At 44.0% G+C, this 20,658-nt stretch overlaps 1 protein-coding gene across 1 annotated transcript in view; it reads left to right on the forward strand.

Annotated features, from left to right (window-relative positions):
• Positions 1–380: 380 nt before the first annotated feature.
• Positions 381–20,658, forward strand: part of GNAS (GNAS complex locus) — a 159,488-nt gene continuing 139,210 nt past the window's right edge. Inside the window, exons 1-2 of the mRNA XM_050917806.1 lie at positions 381–1,458; positions 6,796–6,868. Coding sequence (XP_050773763.1) covers positions 1,320–1,458; positions 6,796–6,868 — 212 coding nt within the window. The 5' untranslated portion in view covers positions 381–1,319. The remainder of the gene's footprint in view (positions 1,459–6,795; positions 6,869–20,658) is intronic.

Genomic DNA, 20,658 nt, shown 5'->3' on the forward strand with positions numbered 1-20,658 from the left:
GGGGGATTTACTGAACACAAGTACTCAGGACCTTGGTTTTGCATGTCAGACAAACAAGGCTGCCCAGTAAAGGGAAAATTCTGCTGTTCTACTTGCTTGCACTGGTTTTGTAGCCAAGCCACTAAATAAGCAAACTTCTGAACGTGAAGAACAAAGGCGGGGGGGGGGCGTTAAAAGGGCGCATAAGAGAGAGAGAGCGCACTTGCCTCTCCCCACATCTCGCCTCTGGGACCCGGTGCCTCCCTGGGTGTTTGGTTTGAAGAGGGCGCCTCTACTCAGCAACTCCTGACGTTTGGGTATCATGTGAATGGTTCAGTTCCCATGGTTCAGTGTGTGAGCTTGCTTGCCCCACCCCATCTCTCTCTCCCTTCTGTATAGATCTCAATAAATATCTCCCTCTCTCGCTAAGAGAAATGCGAGAGAGAGGAGAAAAAATAAACTAGAGGAAAAACCTGCTAGTGGGGGGCCAGTTTTGCTTGGGGGGGAAACCAAAACGGCTTTTACTTCTTTCCCCCCTCCCCGCCCCCCACTCCCTCTGTTTGCTGGAGAAGCCAAAGGATTCAGCAGCCTGGAAACCTAATGTGAAAAAGCAGCAGCAGCAGCAAGGAAAAAAAGGGGGGGCCTTGGACTGGAAAAACCACCATTAGGGAGGAAGAAGCAGCGGCAGCAGAAGAGGAAAACCCACACAGCCCAGAGAGGAAAAGGGACTTATTATCCAGCAGGGAGCTGGGGGTTGGATTGACCCCTTTGGGTGCTTCAGCCCTTTGGAGAGGGGGGAGAGGCAAGGAGGAGACATTTCTAGATTCTCTGTGATCAGGATTTGGGGAGGTTTCTCCGGCTGGAGCCTGTGCCTTGGATCTAAGGAGGATTTTTTTTTGTAGGAGGTGGACCTGCAACTGGATTCGTGTGTGTGGAGGGGAAACGGGGGGACGGGGATTTTTTTTTTAATCCGAACTAACCGGTGATCCAGCCAGGGGTGCGGAGATCCCCTATTTTTTTCCCTCGGGAAAGGTGCATTGAGGGGATCGGAGTGGGTCTGGGAGGGAGAGTTAGGAGAAGCTGCAGCTGCTGGGGAGGAGGCCCGGCTGAGCAGCAGCAGCAGCAGCAAAGTCATCGCCATCGGCCCCCCCCTTGGCTGGCTCCGCTCTCTCCATGTCTCTGGGCAGCGGCAGCCACAGCAGCGAGTAAAGGGGGGGGAGGAGGAGGAGGAAGAAGAAGGGAGCCCGGGAGAGTGTCTCCCTCCCTTCCCTCCCTCCCCCCAGCAGCCCCAGCCGCCTCCTGCTCCCTTCCCCTGGTCCCCCTGCCGCCCCCTCCCCAAGATGGGCTGTTTAGGGAACAGCAAGACGGAGGATCAGCGCAACGAGGAGAAGGCGCAGCGAGAAGCCAACAAGAAAATCGAGAAGCAGCTGCAGAAGGACAAGCAGGTCTATAGGGCCACGCACCGGCTGCTCTTATTGGGTAAGGGGGGCCCTGGGGAGACGCGCCTGGGGGAGCAGGTCTGTAGGGCCACGCACCAGCTGCTCTTATTGTGTGAGGGGGGGCCCTGGGAAGAGGGGGGCCTGGGGCCTGAAGGCCACGCACCAGCTGTTCTTACAGGGTGAGGGGCGCCCTGGGGAGTGGGGGCCCTGGGGGAGCAGATCTGTAGGGCCACGCACCGGCTGTTCTTACAGGGTGAGGGGCGCCCTGGGGAGTGGGGGCCCTGGGGGATCAGATCTGTAGGGCCACGCACCGGCTGTTCTTACAGGGTGGGGCGGGCTGGGGAGATGGGAGCCTGGGGGATCAGATCTGTAGAGCCACCCACCGGCTGCTCTTACAGGGTGAGGGGGACCCTGGGAGACGGAGGCCTGGGGGAGCAGGTCTGTAGAGCCACCCACCGGCTGCTCTTACAGGGTGAGGGGGACCCTGGGGAGACAGGGATCTGGGGGAGCAGGTCTGTAGAGCCACCCACCGGCTGCTCTTACAGGGTGAGGGGGACCCTGGGGAGACAGGGGCCTAGGGGAACAGGTCTGTAGGGCCACGCACCAGCTGCTCTTACAGGGTGAGGCTGGAGAGAGGGGCCTGGGGAAGCAGGTCTGTAGGGCCATGCACCGGCTGCTCTTACAAGGTGAGGCTGGAGAGAGGGGCCTGGGGAAGCAGGTCTGTAGGGCCATGCACCGGCTGCTCTTACAGGGTGAGGCGGACTCTGGGAGACTGGCCTGAGGGAGCAGGTCTGTAGAGCATGCACTGGCTTCTCTTACAGGGTGAGGGGGACCCTGGGAGACAGGGGCCAGGGGGAACAGGCCTGTAGGGCCATGCACCGGCTGCTCTTACAGGGTGAGGGGGACCCTGGGAGACAGGGGCCAGGGGGAACAGGCCTGTAGGGCCATGCACTGGCTTCTCTTACAGGGTGAGGGGGGCCCTGGGAGACAGGGGCCAGGGGGAACAGGCCTGTAGGGCCATGCACCGGCTGCTCTTACAGGGTGAGGGGGACCCTGGGAGACAGGGGCCAGGGGGAACAGGCCTGTAGGGCCATGCACTGGCTTCTCTTACAGGGTGAGGGGGGCCCTGGGAGACAGGGGCCAGGGGGAACAGGCCTGTAGGGCCATGCACCGGCTGCTCTGGGGGTGGGGGCTGAGATGACAGGGGCCTGGCTTGGGTGTGTAGGGCCCACCCATTGGCTCTTTTCTCGGGAGTTAGGGGACAGAGTGGCTGGGAGGAAGGTCTAGGCTACTCTCCCTGGGGAAGGTGGAGTGGCCCTAGGCCAGGAGGAGGGGGTGTTGTGGGAAGTAGTTCTCCAGCGCCACGCAGTTTCACTGAGTAAAGGGGAAGGCTTGGGGGACCTGGGAGAGACAGGTTTATAGCACCATCCATTGGGGGAGCCCGTGAGAAGAGTGGTCTGGGAGGAGGGAAAGAGGGAGAAATAGATAGGAGCTCTTGCAGGTAATGGACTGAGGGAGGCCTTGGGGAAAGCTCAGGTACAAGTGGGTCTGTAGGGAGGCTCACTGGGTCCTGATGACCTGACCCTGTGTAAAGGGGTGCCAGGTGCAGGAAAGCAGTTGGGGATGAGAGAGGGAGTCTGGAGGAAAGCAGCTATGGGAAGATAAATAGGTCTGGGTAAGGGTCTTGGGGGCTGGGAAAGATCAGGGCTTTGAGCCTAGAGGGAGATATGGGCAAAACAGCTGTCCAGAAAGAGCTAGTAAATCTTCAAGGCCTACCCAGGCTCCTCCTAATAGGTAAGGGAGGGCACAGGGAGTAGTGGGGGAAGCAGTTATTCAGGGATGAGCATGTCTACAGGGTGACTCACTGATCCCACTTACTGTTGGGGAAGGAGGAATTAAATGGGCTTGTTGGGCTGTGGGAGGGGAAGGGAGATCTGGAGGAACTCCCCCTTTTTGAAATAGGGAATGGGAACAGGGAAATGCACCTTACAAGCCAGGCTGTGGAGGAGAGAGATGGGAAATGGATTTTTAAGAAGGGATACTGTGTTGGAAAAGAGGATGGGGAAGTGGTTGGGGAAGGGATGTTAATCCTTGAGGGGAACAAGGAAAGGGATTGGGTGTGTGTGAATATCTGTGGTGGGGAAGCTGTGAAGTGTAATATCAGGGTTGTGGTGGGAAACAGGCTGTTTTTCAAAGGGTCATGGACATGTACTCTCTCCTCTGTCATGTTTGTTACCATTATTATTTTCTTGTTGCAAATCTAGTTAAATGTTGTGTGTTCTGGGGAGCATTTATGGCTTGGTCCTATATACATATTTAACATCTAAGACTGGATTATTTGCATATGTGGTATTTTTGAGCAGATACAATTAGAAATACAGGTTGAGGTTTACAGGGTGGTGAAAGCCCCAAATTACAATAAAAATATTAATGAAAAAATGTACCCAGGACAGGCATGTTGTTCTGAAATGTTTTTAAAATGAGATGTAAATATGAGATGTTAGTAAATTCAGTCACTGTAGAGTGTATTGCTTGTGAATGTGTTAAGGGTTTCTTTTTGTGTGGAGAAGAGGTTGGCCCTGGGTAAAATTGAATCAGTTCTGTTATGAAATGACATCTTAATATTTTTTGGGGGAGGGGTGCAGACTTGGATATCCTCATGAGTAAAATCTTTAAAGTGCCGATTTAGAGGAAGAAAATAGGTTTGGCATAATTGGAGAAATAACCAGAAGAATTATTGTAGCATCCACTATGCTTAAGAGTCTGTCAACATTCCCATAGAAGGCCCCTCTTTTCAGTACAATTTGACTTTCTGTCGGGGAAATTTCGGCCAGAGATTCAGGAGACTGACCGTTATATAAATATTCACACAGGAAAATCCAATCAAATTAGTTTGTGTAAGTAAGCAACAAGATTTCAAAAAATAGAAGACATTTGGTTGTGATGTGCTTTTTGTCTTTGGTAAAAAAAAAAAAAAAAAAAAAAGGCTCAGATATCTATAAATGAAAACTTGTAGGCTCTTTACAATAGTTATAAGGCCTCTTCATTTTTGGTTGGTTGGTTTTTTTTTTTTGTTTGTTTTTTTAAATGTGAATGACCCAGATGTTGAGATTTAAAACAGTAGCTGTCCTGTATTTATGTGAAATCCATAACACACATACCTTAATGTTAAAATGCCTTTATCAGTGTATTATTCTTATGCTTATCCACTTTTGTAGAGCACTTGAAATCTATAAATGAGAAACTCTAAGTGCAAAACGTTATAATAACAGTATGTTGAGAAAATATTAAGAATAATACAGAGTACCTAAATACATTCCATTTGATGGATTGATAACACTGTTCTTAGGCCCCTGTCCAGCAAACCTATATATGGTTACCTTTACTATCATGAGTAGCCTTCCTGAAATCAGTAGGACTACTCATGGTGGTGAAGTTAATAAGCACATATGTAAGCATTCATAGTACTGGGGCCTTTGTGTCCCTGTTGCTCCATAATGAGCTACACATTTTAGGAATGGGCTCATTCAGAGAAATATATAAAGCTTCAGCTTGGTCCACTGATGTTCTGTCTGGTCCAAAGAAGCCTCTAACTCCATGGAATGTCAATTACACGTATTATACTCTGTTTTTACTCTTAAAAAAATAAAACCTAGAAAAGGAAATTAAGAAACTGGACGTTAAAATCTGTCTGAGGCAATCATTAGGAAATTCAGCATTAGAGTTGAAATTCTGTTATTAATTACTCTTTGCATCTGCTGAGATACTTACACAACATTCCCTGCAATGCATAGGTTATTTCCAGTTGTGGAGACGACCCAGTTTCTGCTTTAACTGGGAATGTTCATGTTTTTGATTGGTTTTGCTCCCTGTCTTATCAGATGGCATGGTTGCTTTTTTTTGTTTGGGGGGATATGGTAGTTACCTAGATGCAAAGTTAGGGACAGAAAATATTCTTAACTAGTGAAAAGGGGAGAAACGAGGTGAAAGATTTTGTCATCTGGGCAGCAAAATGTCCAAAGAGGCTTGTCTGGAAGGAGAGCAGGACTATTAAGGACTTGGGTGAAAAAAAATCCAGCTTTTATGGTGGAGGGCAGAGGTGAGTGTCTCTGTCAGAAAACAAATTTTGAAATATAACTACTAAAATGCACTTTTGAACGTGAGACTCAAAATGGAGGCTTGTGCTGGCAGTGTGTGCTAGGGAAGGCCTGGCATCCTAGAAACACAAACTGTGCTTCCATGAACCCATTCTACAAAGGTCTTTATGCTCTTTCTCTTAGTGAGACCCAGGCTTATGGCAGGGGAAAATAAGCAGCCAAAGGATGCTAAAGAGAGCATCTCTGTGTATAATTCACTAGGACAAAGGGTTTTACTCTGCAAAAAATGTCTGTCTGCTTTGCACAGAGAGCCACCGATCTGAATGTGTGGATGGCTCAATTGGATTTTGTTGCTGAAGCCCTTTAGTATGCAGGAGGAGTGGGTACAATGTGCAGACTGGAATGGGAGAAAAGGGGCTTTCTCCATAGCCTAGGCTCAGTGCATAGGGTGGGGGAAAACCAGAAAGGTACTGCTTATAGGAACCTGACTAAAATGAAGGGGCTTTCTCTTTAGTTCATGGTGTGTGTGGGGGTGGGAGAAGACAAGAAGGGCTGCTTACAGGATGCAGACTGGAGAGAGCTTTCTCTGCAACCCATAGAGAGAGAGAGAGAGAGAGAGAGTGTGTGTGCGCAGGCGAGAGAGAGCGGTTTGGAGCATGTGGAGAGAATAGGGGAGGCTTCTTACAGGATGCAGACTGGGGTAGGAGGAGGGAGCTTTTCTGCAGATGTGTGGGTGGAGGGGTCAGAGGGACTGCTTTCCTTATTCAGATGACAATGTCCATATTTTGCATATTGAGTGGTTAAATTTCAGTGTTTGTATGACAGGAGCTACATTTTAAGGCTCAAAAATTTTGAGGATCTAACTGAAAAATGTTTTTGCTTCACGTGGATTTAATTGACTCGACCTTTCTTTCCACCAAGAAAGTGGTGACCAAATGAGAAGATTCAAACTTGTCAGTTTTTTCCCCTCCACCCCCCCCCCCCCCGCATTTTAAAGTTGCCCTGTCTCTTCCTCCAAACCGCCAGCCTGCTTTTAACATTGACACTAGAAATAATGGACGGTGAAATCTTCCAAGTTTCAGCTCTGACACATGACTGGAACTGGACATTTATTTTTAGCCATGTCTGCAGTTTCCTATGGCAGTTACTTTTTTCTTTCACTTTTCACTCTTGTACTGAGTAATCCAAATTTTTTGGATTTTGCTCCTGAAGAGAAGATTCTTATGTGCTTCTGCATCACTCATGCTTCCTTCTGAAACTGATTTACTTTCATTTTCTAGGTGCTGGTGAATCTGGTAAAAGCACAATAGTCAAACAGATGAGGATCTTACATGTGAATGGATTTAATGCTGAGTAAGTGCATTCATTTTTTTCACTTCATACCTTAAGAAGTGTGTACCATACAATAGTGGTTGCTTTTGTGTTATATCCAGTATATTTCCTTCTTAATGTTATGACTTCGAGAATTTAGCTGTGTATGTTTAGATGGGAATAATCAATGTTATGTGCAGTTTATCTGGAAGAAGTCAGACACTCGTAATAAATAAGTGACATTGCTATACAATGATTTTATCAAGGCTCTGTGTACCAGGCTTGATTAAGACTAAGATTTTTTTTTCCACTGCAGTTTCTTTCATAACATGGCTGACACTGATTTACCTCTGCTGTAGCACATTGATTCATGCTGCTGTAAACATTTTCTCTTGTTAAATTCTAAACTACAAAACAAATGCAGTCTTCTTTATTTCGAACAAGGACCTTATGTTTCAGTATCTTCTTTATATACTCTGGTTTGTGAGGTTTTGGGATTCTAGGTTTGATTTTCTTTCTCTTCCTGTGTGTGTTAAATCCTGTGGCTTAAAGCTTTCTGTGTTTACATTTATTTATGTCTGTGAAATTATTTGGCAGTATTGATGGGGAAAGTATTAGGCATAAAAAGTCATTCTTATTAATAATTTTAGTTTTTAACTTTACATATAGTTAAAAACAACTTTGCAGCTTTATCTCAATGCTATATCAAGTTGTTGTTGTTGTTGTTATTATTTATTATTAACAACAATTAGTCTTCTGTACCATTAACTGTACCTTTTGATCGAGAGAGGTTTTTGTTTTCTAATTTTTCACTTAATTCTACTGGGGGGAGATAAAGATTCCTCCTGGCTTTTGTTTATGCTTATAGACAATCTCTGCTTGAGAAAGGTGTGCGCTCTTAGAATTACAACTGTTCCAACTTAATTTCTGGGCATTGGAATTTCAGAGCCCAGCATCTTTTTGTTAGATTGCGTTGTATCCTCATTATACTTTTTTCCGAAGATAATATATTTTTCAATTGTGTGATATTTTGACTTTCAGACAACATAATTTAGTATGTGAATCTTCTGTCTCAGAGGATTAGTTAGTGTTTCAGTAGATAATTCTTCAGTAAGAACGTCTGAGCTAAACATCCAGCCAAAGAACCTGGACAATACTTCCTTCTAATCCCCAAACGCTAGTTCAGCATAAGGTACGCATTCTCTTGGAAGAAAGTTTAGACTGATTGACAATAAATAACGTCCTACACTATGACCTGCTATTTGTAAAGAATATTTTCTCTTTACCCAAGACAACATTCTCTGCCTAAGGGCCCGATCCTGCAAAATCTTACTCATGCGATTTAATCTTCATTAATTTAATTTGGTTAGTAAGGGGGGTGGAGGATTGTAGGATTTGACCATGACGTAGGATCAGATGCTAAGAATTGCTAAGCATCTGCAATACTCAGCATTTGTAACTTCCATTGACATTAATGGGTATCTTTCAGAAATTGGCCCATAAAACCGACACGGATTAAATCTACTAAAGATATTAATGGTTGCAAATGAGATGTTGCTAGTGAGTAATGAGTGACACTTTGCCTTCATGCATTCCCTCTATCACTAATAAGTGTTGGGACGTTTAGTTACATGGAAACCACAGTAGAAAAAGCATACAGAATGTGTAAAAAGCATGTTGTGTGGCATCTAAGTTTTTTTTAATTGCTACCAGAAGAATAAATAAATCATAACTTACCCTTCAAATGTTAGGGGGAAAGATATGTTTAAGCATGGTGAGGATCTTGCATATTATACACTAGTTCCTTAAATTATTTATATCTTTCTTAAAGTGAGTTATTTGCTCCCTACACCTTCCTTCTTTCTTGCCCATCCCCCTGCAACATACCCACTTGATTCCTTGCCAGATTTTCAATATATAAGTAGGGGTTTAGTTTTCTCACCTGGTAAATTAAACATTAATTTTTCTTATTTATCATACTAGTCTCATTAGCAAAAAGTCAAGGATAAACGCAGTCACATATACAACAACAAAATAAATAGATGTGATGAATGACTTGTGGAACTCATTGTCTTGGGATGTAGTGATGACCAAAAGTATAACTGGGTTCAAAAAAGAACTGGATAAGTTCCTTGGATGTCAGGTCCTTCAATGGCTATTAGCCAAGAGGGTCAGGGATGCAATCCCATGCTTAGTGCGACCCTAAACCTCAGGCAGCCAGGAGTAGAAGATGGGATGGATTGCTCCAACGGCCCTGTTTTGTACATTTCCCCCTGAAGCTCTTTTACTGGCCATCATTGGAGACAGGATATTGGGTTGGATGGATCTTGGCTCCGACCCAGTCTGGCACTTATTCTTATGATAGGTTGTTTCTAAATGCTGTAATATATTTTAAGTAAGGAGTTATTCATTAGTGTAATTGTCCATTGGAAGCCCTTCTGCTGTCTAGTATGAATGTGGTTTTAAATCTTTTCCAGTGATGTAGGTTAACGGTGTGGCTTACAAGAAATCCAGGTTGGTAGTACTGTTGAAACTTGGATGTCCTTGATTTGGTCACCTCTGTGGTCATGTGATACAAGCAGAATGAAAGTATATCTTGTCAAAAACAACGCATGTGCGTTCAAAATAAATGAAGTAGGTATCTTGGTGGTGCAAGTTTTTTCTTTGGTCAGATATCTTTAATTTCTGCTAATTAAACTTCCAATGCTAAGTGTGCTAGTTTTCCGCAGCAATTTTCGTATTCTGCCTTTATTCTATATTTGTGGTTTTCAGCTTGTGGTCCACGGACCCCCGAGGGTCCAAAGACAGTCGAACACTTCCAAAGGGTTCTGCACCTCCATTTGCAATGATTTAGTGGTCCACAAATGAAAAAAAGTTGAAAATCACTATTGTATATCAAAAGTAATTGTACCTGAGCACTCAGCTAAACTTGGCCTTGAGTCCTGTGTGTTCTCGGCGCTCTGAGCTAAGAGGTGAAAACATTATCTAAAAGTTGTATACTCTGGTTTCTTTTCAGATTCTAGAAATCTTTTGCCTATTTAACTAGGTGAAATATTTATTTTATTTTTCACCAAACTAGAAAATTGTCCTTCTGGAATTCAAATTTTTGATTGTTTTAGCTAATTAGTTATTTGAAGAACAGTGAGGGTTTTCCAAGTAATTAAGATGTTTAATTGTTAACTGCATTGAGGTGAATTTGAGGGTGGTTAAAGTTTTTTAGCTGGGTGACTACAGCAAAGACTGCTTAAAAAAAATCGAATTATGGTTGTGAAGAGGGAAAAAATGTTTTCCTTTTGTGAGGGAGCGGAATAAAGCATTGTGGTGTGAGTGAACCACTTCTGTGATATTGGGGAAGCAGGACATGGTCTATAATAGAATGTGATTTTGCATTGGCATAAGTGTTTGCAATTCTTATAGAAAGTATTAGTTGCGTCCAGAGCTCATAGAATATGAGAGTTGGAAGGGACCTCAGGAGGTCATCTAGTCCAACCCCCTGCTCAAAGCAGGACCAATAAATAATCAGACAGATTTTTGCCCCAGATCCCTAAATGGCCCCCCATCAAGGATTGAACTCACAACCCTGGGTTTAGCAGGCCAGTACTCAAACCACTGAGCTATTCCTCCCACCCTGTGAACTGACATATCCACACAGCAGTTACAGCATGGGCACTGGGAGTACATGCATCCCCATGCTGCCTTTCCACTGTGCCTCATCCTTGACTAGGAGAAGCCATCTTTAAAGATAGTTCAGACACCATCCCAACCAAATCCTTTGTGCTTCCACAAGACTGCCAACAGTGGGGCCCCTTGTGATGTAGTAAAGGTTTAAAATTGGCACGTAATAGCAGGAAGCCTTTGACTTCCCTTCCCTCCCTCCTTAATATTTTGAAACTGTATTTTCATAAGAATACTGCAAAGGAGCAGGTCTGTGCTGCTGCATGTTGCATTTTTCCAGCAACTAGTAATAAAGTGAAACTGATATGATCATTCTCTCTTTGACTTTGATCGTCCTTTGGAAGCATTGTGTGCAAGATTTAATATATCAGCCTCATTGAAATAGGAGGGAGCAAACTGAATGGAGAAGATGACAAGGGCAGACAGAAGGAGGGGTTGATTAAGGGGTTAAAAAATGGTGTTTTGCTGACAGCTGAGGTTGACAGGCGATGGAGGGAGGGTCACTATCATGTGTGACTTCAGAAAGGGAGGAATAAATGGGGAATAGGCAATTTGGAAAAGCCTTATTAAAAAGAGAGATTGAAATAGTTAAACAGAAATGAAACCAATGCTGGAAATTAAGTGTTGAAAAAGAGACACAGGAAATCAACTGGGAAAAGTGATAAATAAGGGCAAGATGGCTTTCTAGTTAGTAGACTTGGGTTGTATTTCTGGCTCAGTCAGTCTTGCTGCAAGGCCATGGATAGATCAAGTAGCTCCTCTGTGCCTCAGTATCCCCATAATATAGGGATAATTCTTAAATACCTCATGCTTAGTTTACTAATATTTTAAAGCACTTTATGTAAAGCTTGATAGAAATGCAAATTATTTTTTAAAGATAATAGGAGAAACTGGCTTAGTGAACGGGGGAAACAGTAGATATGATATAATATATATTTTGATTATTAGTAGGGCTTTTGACACAGTCCCACATGACAGTGTCATAAACTAGGGAAATGTGGTCTAGATTGGGGACACAGCTGATTGGAAAACCATACTCAAGAAGTAGTTATTAGTGGTTCATTGTCAAACTGGGAGAACATATCTAGTGGTGTCCCTCTGGGGTCTGCCTTGTCTCTGGTATTGGTACCATTCGACATTTGCATTAAGGACTGAGGTAATGGAGTGGAAAGTGTGCATATAAAATTTGCAGATGACACCAACTGGAAGGGGGTTGCAAGCACTTTGGAGGACAGGATTGGAGGTGTTTGGAAAAAAGACAGTGATCAGTTGTTCTCAGTGTCCGCTGGAGGTAGGACAAAAGTAATGGGCTTAATCTGCAGCAAGATAGATTTAGGTTAGATATTAGGAAAAGTTCCCAACTATTCCAGAGCATAACTACCCTTATAGGTTTCCAAGGAAGGTGCTGGATTTGCTGGCATTGGAGGTTTTTAAGAACAGGTTAGACAAACACCTGTCAGAGATGGTCTCAGCGCAGGGGACTGCACTAGCTTACCCTTCAAGGTCCTTTCCAGCAATGCATTTCTATGAATCTCTGATTCTGTGATCAGAATTCAAAATAAAATTGACAAATTGGAGAACTGGTCTGAAATCAACAAGATGATATTCAGTAAAGTGAAGGTCCTACGCTTAGGAAAAATCAAATGCGCAAATACAAAATGGTGAATAACTGGCTAGGCAATAGTACTGTTGTATAGGATCTGGGGGTTACAATGAACTAGAAATTGACTATGAGTCAACAGTGTGATCCATTTGCAAAAAAGGCTAATACGCTGGGGTATATTAACAGGAGTGTCGTACATAAGACACAGGATGTAATTGGTCTTTTCTACTCCACACTAATGAGCCCTCAGCCGGAGTTCTATGTCCAGGTCTTGGGCACCACACTTCAAGGAAGATGTGGACAGAATTCAGAGGAGAGCTACAAAAATGATAAAAGTTTAGAAAACATGACCTATGATGAAAGGTTAAAAAAACTGGGCATATTTTGTCTTGCTAAAAGAAGACCAAAGGGGAACCTGATAAGTCTTCAACTGTGTTAAGGGCTGTTATAATGAGTGTGGTGATCTATTGTTCTCCATTTCCACTGAAGGTAGGATAAGAAGTAATTGGCTTTAATCTACAGCAAGGGAGATTTAGGTGAGATATTCAGAAAAACTTTCCAACTATAAAGGTAGATAAACTCTGGAATAGGTTTCCAAGGGAGGTGGTGGGCTCCCGGTTGTTGAAGGTTTTTAAGAACGGGTCAGACAAACACCTGTCATGGATGGTCTAGGTGTACTTGGTCCTTCCTCAGCGTGGGGGGACAGACTGGATGACCTCTTGAGGTCTCTCCCAGCACTACATTTCTATGATTCTGTGAAACAGAATTGAATAGCTTAGTTTTCAAGGCTGTCAGATTATATTTGAGTTCCTCACTGCAATTTTTTTTTCAAAATAAAATTGGATTATAAACCTATCTAATCCCCTAAAGTTTTGGAACGTTCTCTTTTTGTCCTCTTCCCCACACCCAATTTTAAAATAGTTTGAGGGAATGTGGAGATATTATCTGATACACAGTATAATCTTTGTTTGTACACTGGTCCACTAGATCTCAATCATTTCACACAAGCCAGTGAATGACAGTGAAAAACTGTATAGTCACTGTCAACCCAGACTGGATCCAAACAAGTGATTTTACAAGTAAATTGGTCCACAATACCGATTTCCCCTTGCATATGCTGGGGAGCTGAATGGTCAATCTTTAACTAATTCTCTAAACCTATCCTTTGACATGCATTTTTGAACAGTTGATATATAAGAATTATTGGGATTTTGTTTTCTAAATGTTGGTCTTGGTTTATTATTTTTTTTAATCACAGAATAAACCAAGACAAAGGGAAAGAATATAACAATTATAACTAAGTCATTTAGAAGGAAGAGGGAAATCTTCCTTACAGATAGGATATTACACATGCAAACATTGTTCCTGTGCCTTCACTATTTGTTTCAGATGGTGTACAAGAATCATTTTTTTCAGAATGGTTTTGTCAGTGCATTGCCAGGAAACATAAAATGACTTTAGCAGATTCCTTCCTATTAACAACAGAAAAGTTTTTTCTGGTGGCCAAGTAAAACTCACAAGTTGTTCATCTTTTGAGCCATTTAGGGGAAATAGCCTGCAAACTCTGTATTTGTGTTTGAGACTGTGGGGTTTTCTTGAAGAATTTTCAAAAGTCTCTTTCCAGCTGAACATTAGTCATGGATTTTGATAGGGGGGCCTGTGCTGTGGAAAGTGAGATACGGGGTGAATCAATAGGGGAGGAAGAATTTTTCAGTTTATTGTATTATAAATGTTTTCTTAAAAATAAACTTGGTTGTCTTTCGATAAGGCTACTTAACATAATAATAAACTGGCAGTGTATCAGCTGAGTAGATATTGTGATTAAAACTTTGTCCTGCGTATGTCTTGCGATGGACACAACACTGTTTATAAAAGCTGAACATTGTCTTTGATTTTTTTCAGTCTGATGGAAGACAATTATATCTGATTAAATAAAAAACTCAGTTGTTAGGAACCTGAACGTTGTGTTAAGGTGAACTTTTTATGGAAAACATTTTAATTTGTAGGGTGAGGAGGAATCACTGTTTTAGAGAGACAGCAAAACTCAGTCTTGTCTCTTCGGCCTTGCCTACCGTGGCAAGTTTCCGCACAGTTAAGCAGCTTTCTGCAATGTAACTCCCGAGGTATACACACAGCCACGCTACTTAGTGCCAAAATCACCCTGATGAGAGACGTACAGCTTTCTGTGTTGGGGCTACAGTGCCACGGTGCCAGTGTAGACAGCCTAGTCAATTACAGCACTGCGTTTGGCCTCCAGGAGGTGTCCCACAATGCCTGTTCTCGCCTCTCTGGTCATCGGTTTGAACTCTACTGCCCTGCCCTGCCCTACCCTTAGGTGACAGCCATCAGCCCCACCCCTTAAATTCCTTGGGAATTTTGAAAGTCCCCTTCCTGTTTGCTCAGTGAAATGTGCAGTGTTCACAGTGCATCTTTACAGGTGACCATGCCTGCTCAACTCATCAGGCAATCCCCTCCTTGGAGCAATGCCAAGGTGCTGGACCTCATCAGCATTGGGAAGAGGAGACTGTCCAGTCCCAGCTGTGCTCCAGCCCTAGGAATTATGATAGCCTTGGACTGATTTAATGATGCATGACAGAAAGGGGCCATGACTGGGACACACTGCAGTGCAGAGTCAAAGTGAAGGAGCTGTGGAATGCCTACCACAAGGCACGGGTGGCAAACTGCAGTTCCAGTGCTGCGCCCACAAGCTGCCAGTTCTACGAAGAGCTGGACGCAATACTCGGTGGAGACCTCATCACCACTGCGAAGGCCACTGTGGATACTTCAGTGGCTCACTTGTCAGTGGAGAGTGTACTCCGCCAGGAGGTTGAAATCTTGGACGAGGATAGGAAGGGGGAGGGGGACCCAGAGGCAGAGGACGACTTGGAGCTCAGAGATGCATGCAGCCAGGAGCTCTTTTCTACCCTGGAGGAGGCTAGCCAGTCACAGCTGTCGGAGCTTGGCGAAGCGCAAACAGGAGAGGAGGCCCCTGGTAAGTGGCTTTGATTTTGGGAATCACTGAAGCAGTTGTTGGGGGCAGGAGAGTTGCAGAAAGCAGGCTTGTGTCTGTATGATGCGCGTACCACCACATGCCTAGTGTGAGTGGCAGAACATGGTGGTGTTTGACTCCCGCACTTCACGGGAATATGCCTCAGAAATCTCCAGGAAACTCTCATGGAGATACTGAGCAATCCGCTGCCACAGGTTCTTTGGCAGAGCTGCTTTGTTTCTTGCCCCATTAAGGGTAACTTTCCTGCGCCACTCTGCCATCACTGGTGGTGGTGGTGGCAGTGGGGGAGGGAACTATTGCCGCACACGGGTGAGCTGCATAAGGGCCAGGGTGGAAGCTACCATCTTGGAGAAGACCCTTCCTTGGTTTCCTGCTCACCTCAGCAGCGAGGTATCTTCCATAATGATCACAGCCTGTGGAAAGTGTGGGGACAGTAATGATTATAAGGCCCTTCCCACAGTACTGGCTGTCCCCAAGAGCCACATGCCCAGTGTACAGTACAGCCTTGGAACACTGATTTCCCCTGCCCCTGCGGTTACTCACCATTTTGGGAGTCTTGTGGCTCACGTGTGCTTGCGTGGGATTAGCCAGATAGTGACAGGTATGTGAACAGTGGCTGTGTTTTAAATTACCGAGTCAGTGGTTGGTGTGTTGTAAACAATACTGCTTTATGTAAAATGTTGCATTTTTGGCTTTGCAGATATGACCTTGGGAGCCCAGCCTCCCTCTTTGTTATTGCCAGTTGAATGGCTGCACAGAATCAGGAAGTGGCCACGAAGAACTAAAGAGGACTTCCTGTACTCTGTGGCGGAAAAACAAGAATTGAAGGAGTGGCGGGACAGCGAGAAGAGGGACTGAAAGGAGAATGCAGCATGCCAGAACGAAGCCATGGAGCAGTTTTTAAAAGTTATGGAGTGCCAAGTGGACACACTCTAGTCGTTACTAGCACTACAAATTGAACAGCTCCACCCCTGCTCTCCCCTGCAGCTGCTGTCGCAAAACTTTTTCCAATGTGCCCCAGACACCAACACACACTTATCAACCTCCTGGCTCCAGGCTGTACCCGCTGTATTCTACTCCTGCCCTGTCACAGTCCAGCCCTGCGGACTCCCACTACACTCAACACCCATCCCGCTGCAGTTTAGCCCTGCTGAAGTACAGTACCCGTTGCACTGTACTCCAAAGGATAAGGTTGCATATGATACCTGGACATACACAAATGTTTAACCGTCCTAGGACCCCACTTTCTCCTGGGACCTTCCTTTCCCCCAACAGTGCGGAGGGGTTTTGTTATTTGTGTCTCTCCTGCGGTTGTTGTTTTTTAATAAAAGAATTGTTTCGGTTTGCAAGCAGTCTTAGCTTTCAATTAATGGAATAAACAAAACCCTGCAAAGCAACAGACAATTTTCTTAAACCTTAACAGTGCATCATCTGCACTGATCACAATCACCTGCTAGCATTACAAGCACTGCACTCCTGAGCATAGCAACAAATATTAGTGGATTTCAGCTTCAAACTGCTGCCTCAAAACATCCCTGGTCCTTATTGCCCTGTGCTGTGCCCCTCTAATAGCCCTTGTCTCTGGCTGTTCAAATTCAGCTTCCAGGCACTGAGCCTCAGCAGTCCTTCCCTTCATAAATATTATGTAGCGAACAGCACGCGGCTATAAGCACAGGAATATTGTCATCGGCCATGGCCTGCCTCCCATACAGGCAGCACCAGCGAGCCTTTAAATGGCCAAAGGCACATTCAGCAGTCGTTTTGCACTTGCTCAGCCTGTTGATGAACCGCTCTTTGCTGCTGTCATGGTGGTCCGTGTAGGGCTTCATAAGCCATGGCATTAACTTCCCTACATTGATCTTCTGATCTGGGAGGAAAGTCCCTGCTTGCAGCTTCCTGAGAGGCCAGTGTTCCAAAACATGCATGCATCATGCACCTTTTGGAGCAGCCTGTGCTAATGTCCGTGAAATGCCCATGGTGATCCACAAGTGCCTAGAGAACCATAGAGAAATACCCCTTCTAATTAATATACTCGGTGGCTAGGTGGTCTGGTGTCAAAATTGGAATATGCATGCCATCTATTGCCCCTCCACAGTTAGGGAAGCCCATTTGTGCGAAGCCATCCACAATGTCACGCACGTTGCCCAGAATCATGGTCTTTTGGAGCAGGATGTGATTAATGGCCCTGCACATGTTCATCAACATGTGCCCAACAGTCGACTTTCCCATGCTGAACTGGTTAGTGACTGATTGGTAGCAGTCTGGAGAAGCCAGCTTCCACGGTGGAATCGCCAAGCGCTTCTCCAGTGACAGGGCAGCTCTCATTCTCACGTCCTTTGCCGCAGGACTGGGGTGAGCTCATCACACGGTCCCATGAATGTGGCTGCAGAACTTTCAGATGAGGAAAGCCACTGCTTGGCATCCCAGACGTGCATGCCAATGTGATCCCACCACTCAGTGCTTGTTTCCCAAGCCTAAAAGCGGCATTCCACTGTGGTCAGCACTTCGGTGAACACCACAGGCAATCTCGTGTCATAGCTACTACATGTGGCAAGATCAATGTCAAACTCGTCTTGCCTTTGTAATTTAAGGAATAACTCCACTGCCACTCGTGACAAAGGCGAGCAGCATATTGGTCAACAGTGTGGGATCCATCCCTGCAGACTGAAGAGGCAGAATGTGCAGTACACAAATGGTTGAAAGAGGGTGCCAAATGCGGATGGAAGCACGTGGGTTGCTAGGATGCAAAGTAATGCATCACTGGGCATTGGGAAAGGACCCAGGATGCCCCGCTACCCCCTCCACCTTCCCACAACTCTTAGCAGCAGAAGATAACGAGGTGCTCTGTGGGATAGCTGCCACTCCGAATACCACTGCAAGTGCCACAAGTGTGAACACACTATTGCGCAGGCAGCTGACAGTGTGAACACACAACAGCAGTTTTCCTTCAGCGCTGTCTGAGCGGCACTGTAACTGCCGGCGATGTAACTCTGCCAGTGTAGACATACCCTTCATCTTTCTTGGTGGAGATCTTGAAGGACATTTAGCCTTTGAGTCACAATCTGAGTTGGGCAGTTGTTCATGTCATTGCCTTTAGGCTTTGACTTCCAAATCAACTCTCTCTCTTTCATATTCTTAGAAAGTTAACATTGAAAGCAGGTGCTGTGTGGCTTTTGAATTCTGAGTTGGAGGGAGACTTTCTTTGAAAGAACTACACATGCTGGACAAGAGAATCTCCTAGTAGGAGAAGTATGATCCATATGCCAAGGCCATCCTTCTGGAAGTGCCAATACTTCATAGCGTCTGCCTTGTGCATCACTTAATTTGGTCTACAAACACTAATGTCCTCTTGGAAATGAACATAAGTCTGTAAGGACTGGATCCAGTGCCCACTAAAGTCAGTGGAAGAACTCCCATTCATTGACTGCAGGGGGCTTTGAATCAGGCCCTAAGAATCATCAAATACACTGAACTGAATTATTTTTATTTGTATTCACTTAAAATACAGTAACATGCAGACAACTGACTCGCTAACATTTGAGAGTTCCTTAAAAAGGAGAGTCCTGTCTATTTCTATCAGAATCATGCTGCTGTGTAAAGGCTTTAGTTTTAAAGCACACCATTGAAGAAATGATTCAGGCTTTTTTTTTCTTTTTTTTTTTAAAAAGATATTGCTTGAAATAATGTTTTATTTACAAATTGATTGTCTTGTTGATTCATTCTCCCTCAGAAAATTTGCTAGATTTTGGTTGCATATGAACAAATAACAGCGTTTTTGATGGCAGACTATGCAAATTTATTTATTTGGGGGTGGGGGTGAATCCTTGTTGTAAAACAGTAGTTACACTGCCAGTTAGTATTGTCACAAGTAAAGAACTGTTTGTCTTTTGAATTATTGTTCCTGGCCTTGTAACTCGACTTTTGTACTTGTATTTAAATGTTGCAATTTTCTGATAAACTGCAATGGTAATCTCTTCCTTTAAACTATATTTACATACATCACAAGCAACTTGATTTATTAGGTCTTTATTGCATATTAGGAGGACTGTACAAAAATATAGCATTTGCTGTCACTTCAATTTTGAGGTTTAAATTTCACTAAAGCTCTTTAAGTATGCATAGGGAGTTTTCAATCTAGTACAGAGCTTTGGTGTTAGAGTTCTAGAGGGCGATAATTATGATTACAAATAGTGGAATAAGCATGACTGATATCATCTGAGAACCAAAAAGGAAAAATAAAACAGTCCTTAAAGATAAATGTCTGCTGAAAATAAATTGCAAACTGTTCTAGAACTGACTTTGTGTGTGTCTTTTGTTTTTTGTTAATTACTTTTTGCCAATGGTTAAAACTAAAACAAACTTCAGTGGTCTGTATCTCATGACTTTCCAAGGATCTCTCCTTTTCCTTCCCCCATACCAAAAAATCACCTACAGCTGCAGTAAAAATGTAGCTAATTCAAAACATGTTTTTGAACTCTTTGAGAATGATTGATTGGAGCAAAAATACTCAGAAAATTTCAGGGTCTAAACGGGATGTAACCTTATTTTTCAAAATTACCTGTCCCCCTGTCCATAATTCCCGACAGTAAATTTTTGCAATGTAACTGTAGAACGGAATATTGTCTTCCTAATCTGTTGCACAACAACAATCTAAAGCTGTATCATCAAATACAGCTACAAAACACAGAGCTAAAGAAAAGAGTCATACCAGAGTTACATGTAATCTCCTCATATCCCAAGCTCTATCCTGAAGAAATTTCTGCATGTCTTGCTCCCTCCTACCAGCCTCTTATCATTCTCTCAAGAATTTGACCAACATGCTGCTTGTTACATTCCTTCTGTGGCACAGACTCTGTGCCCGGTTTCAATTCCTGTCTCATCAACATCTTACCATGAATGTCCTTAGCTTTTTATTTGTCCATACCCTTTTAAATGGGCAGACCAGAGGGTAATCTGATTCATTCTCTCTCTCCCACAAATGTTTTCCCAGTTAAAATTGCTGTCTTCCTGACATTTCTTGTTTGGAAAAAATCATACTTTTGTTCATGGACAGAGTCTTCCTGAGCTTTCCAGCCTCATGGAGTGTTGCATTTTTACTTTTAAAACCATGCATTCAGATTTTTATAACCCTTTGAGTCCCTCCATGTTTCAGCAGAAACTCCATTTTCTCTATGTCCTTAATCAAGCATAGAATTTTCCCAAGAGAAAATCTGTTTCTCGAATTCCAGTGAGCTTATCCTGTCAAAGATGCTTTATTCTTCAATACAATCTCTTTACTGTATGCTCCTTCAAACTAAATATCTGAATGGCTTGGCTTCTTGCATTGGTTGGTATGTTCTGTACACAAGGAGTTTCAAACTTGAGGGTGATTATATGATTGTATTATACCATTTCTGGTGGTCTTTATGGCGGATTCAGTGTTGATGATGATGAGGGAATAAATTACCATAAAGCTCACCAACATGTTGGTTTCAATTTTTGTGCATCCTTTCAGGATTTCTCGAAGATAGCGGCAAGCATAATTTAATGCCTTGGAGTCAAATA

Source organism: Gopherus flavomarginatus, chromosome 11 (assembly GCF_025201925.1).
Source record: "Gopherus flavomarginatus isolate rGopFla2 chromosome 11, rGopFla2.mat.asm, whole genome shotgun sequence".
Lineage (NCBI taxonomy): Eukaryota > Metazoa > Chordata > Testudines > Testudinidae > Gopherus > Gopherus flavomarginatus.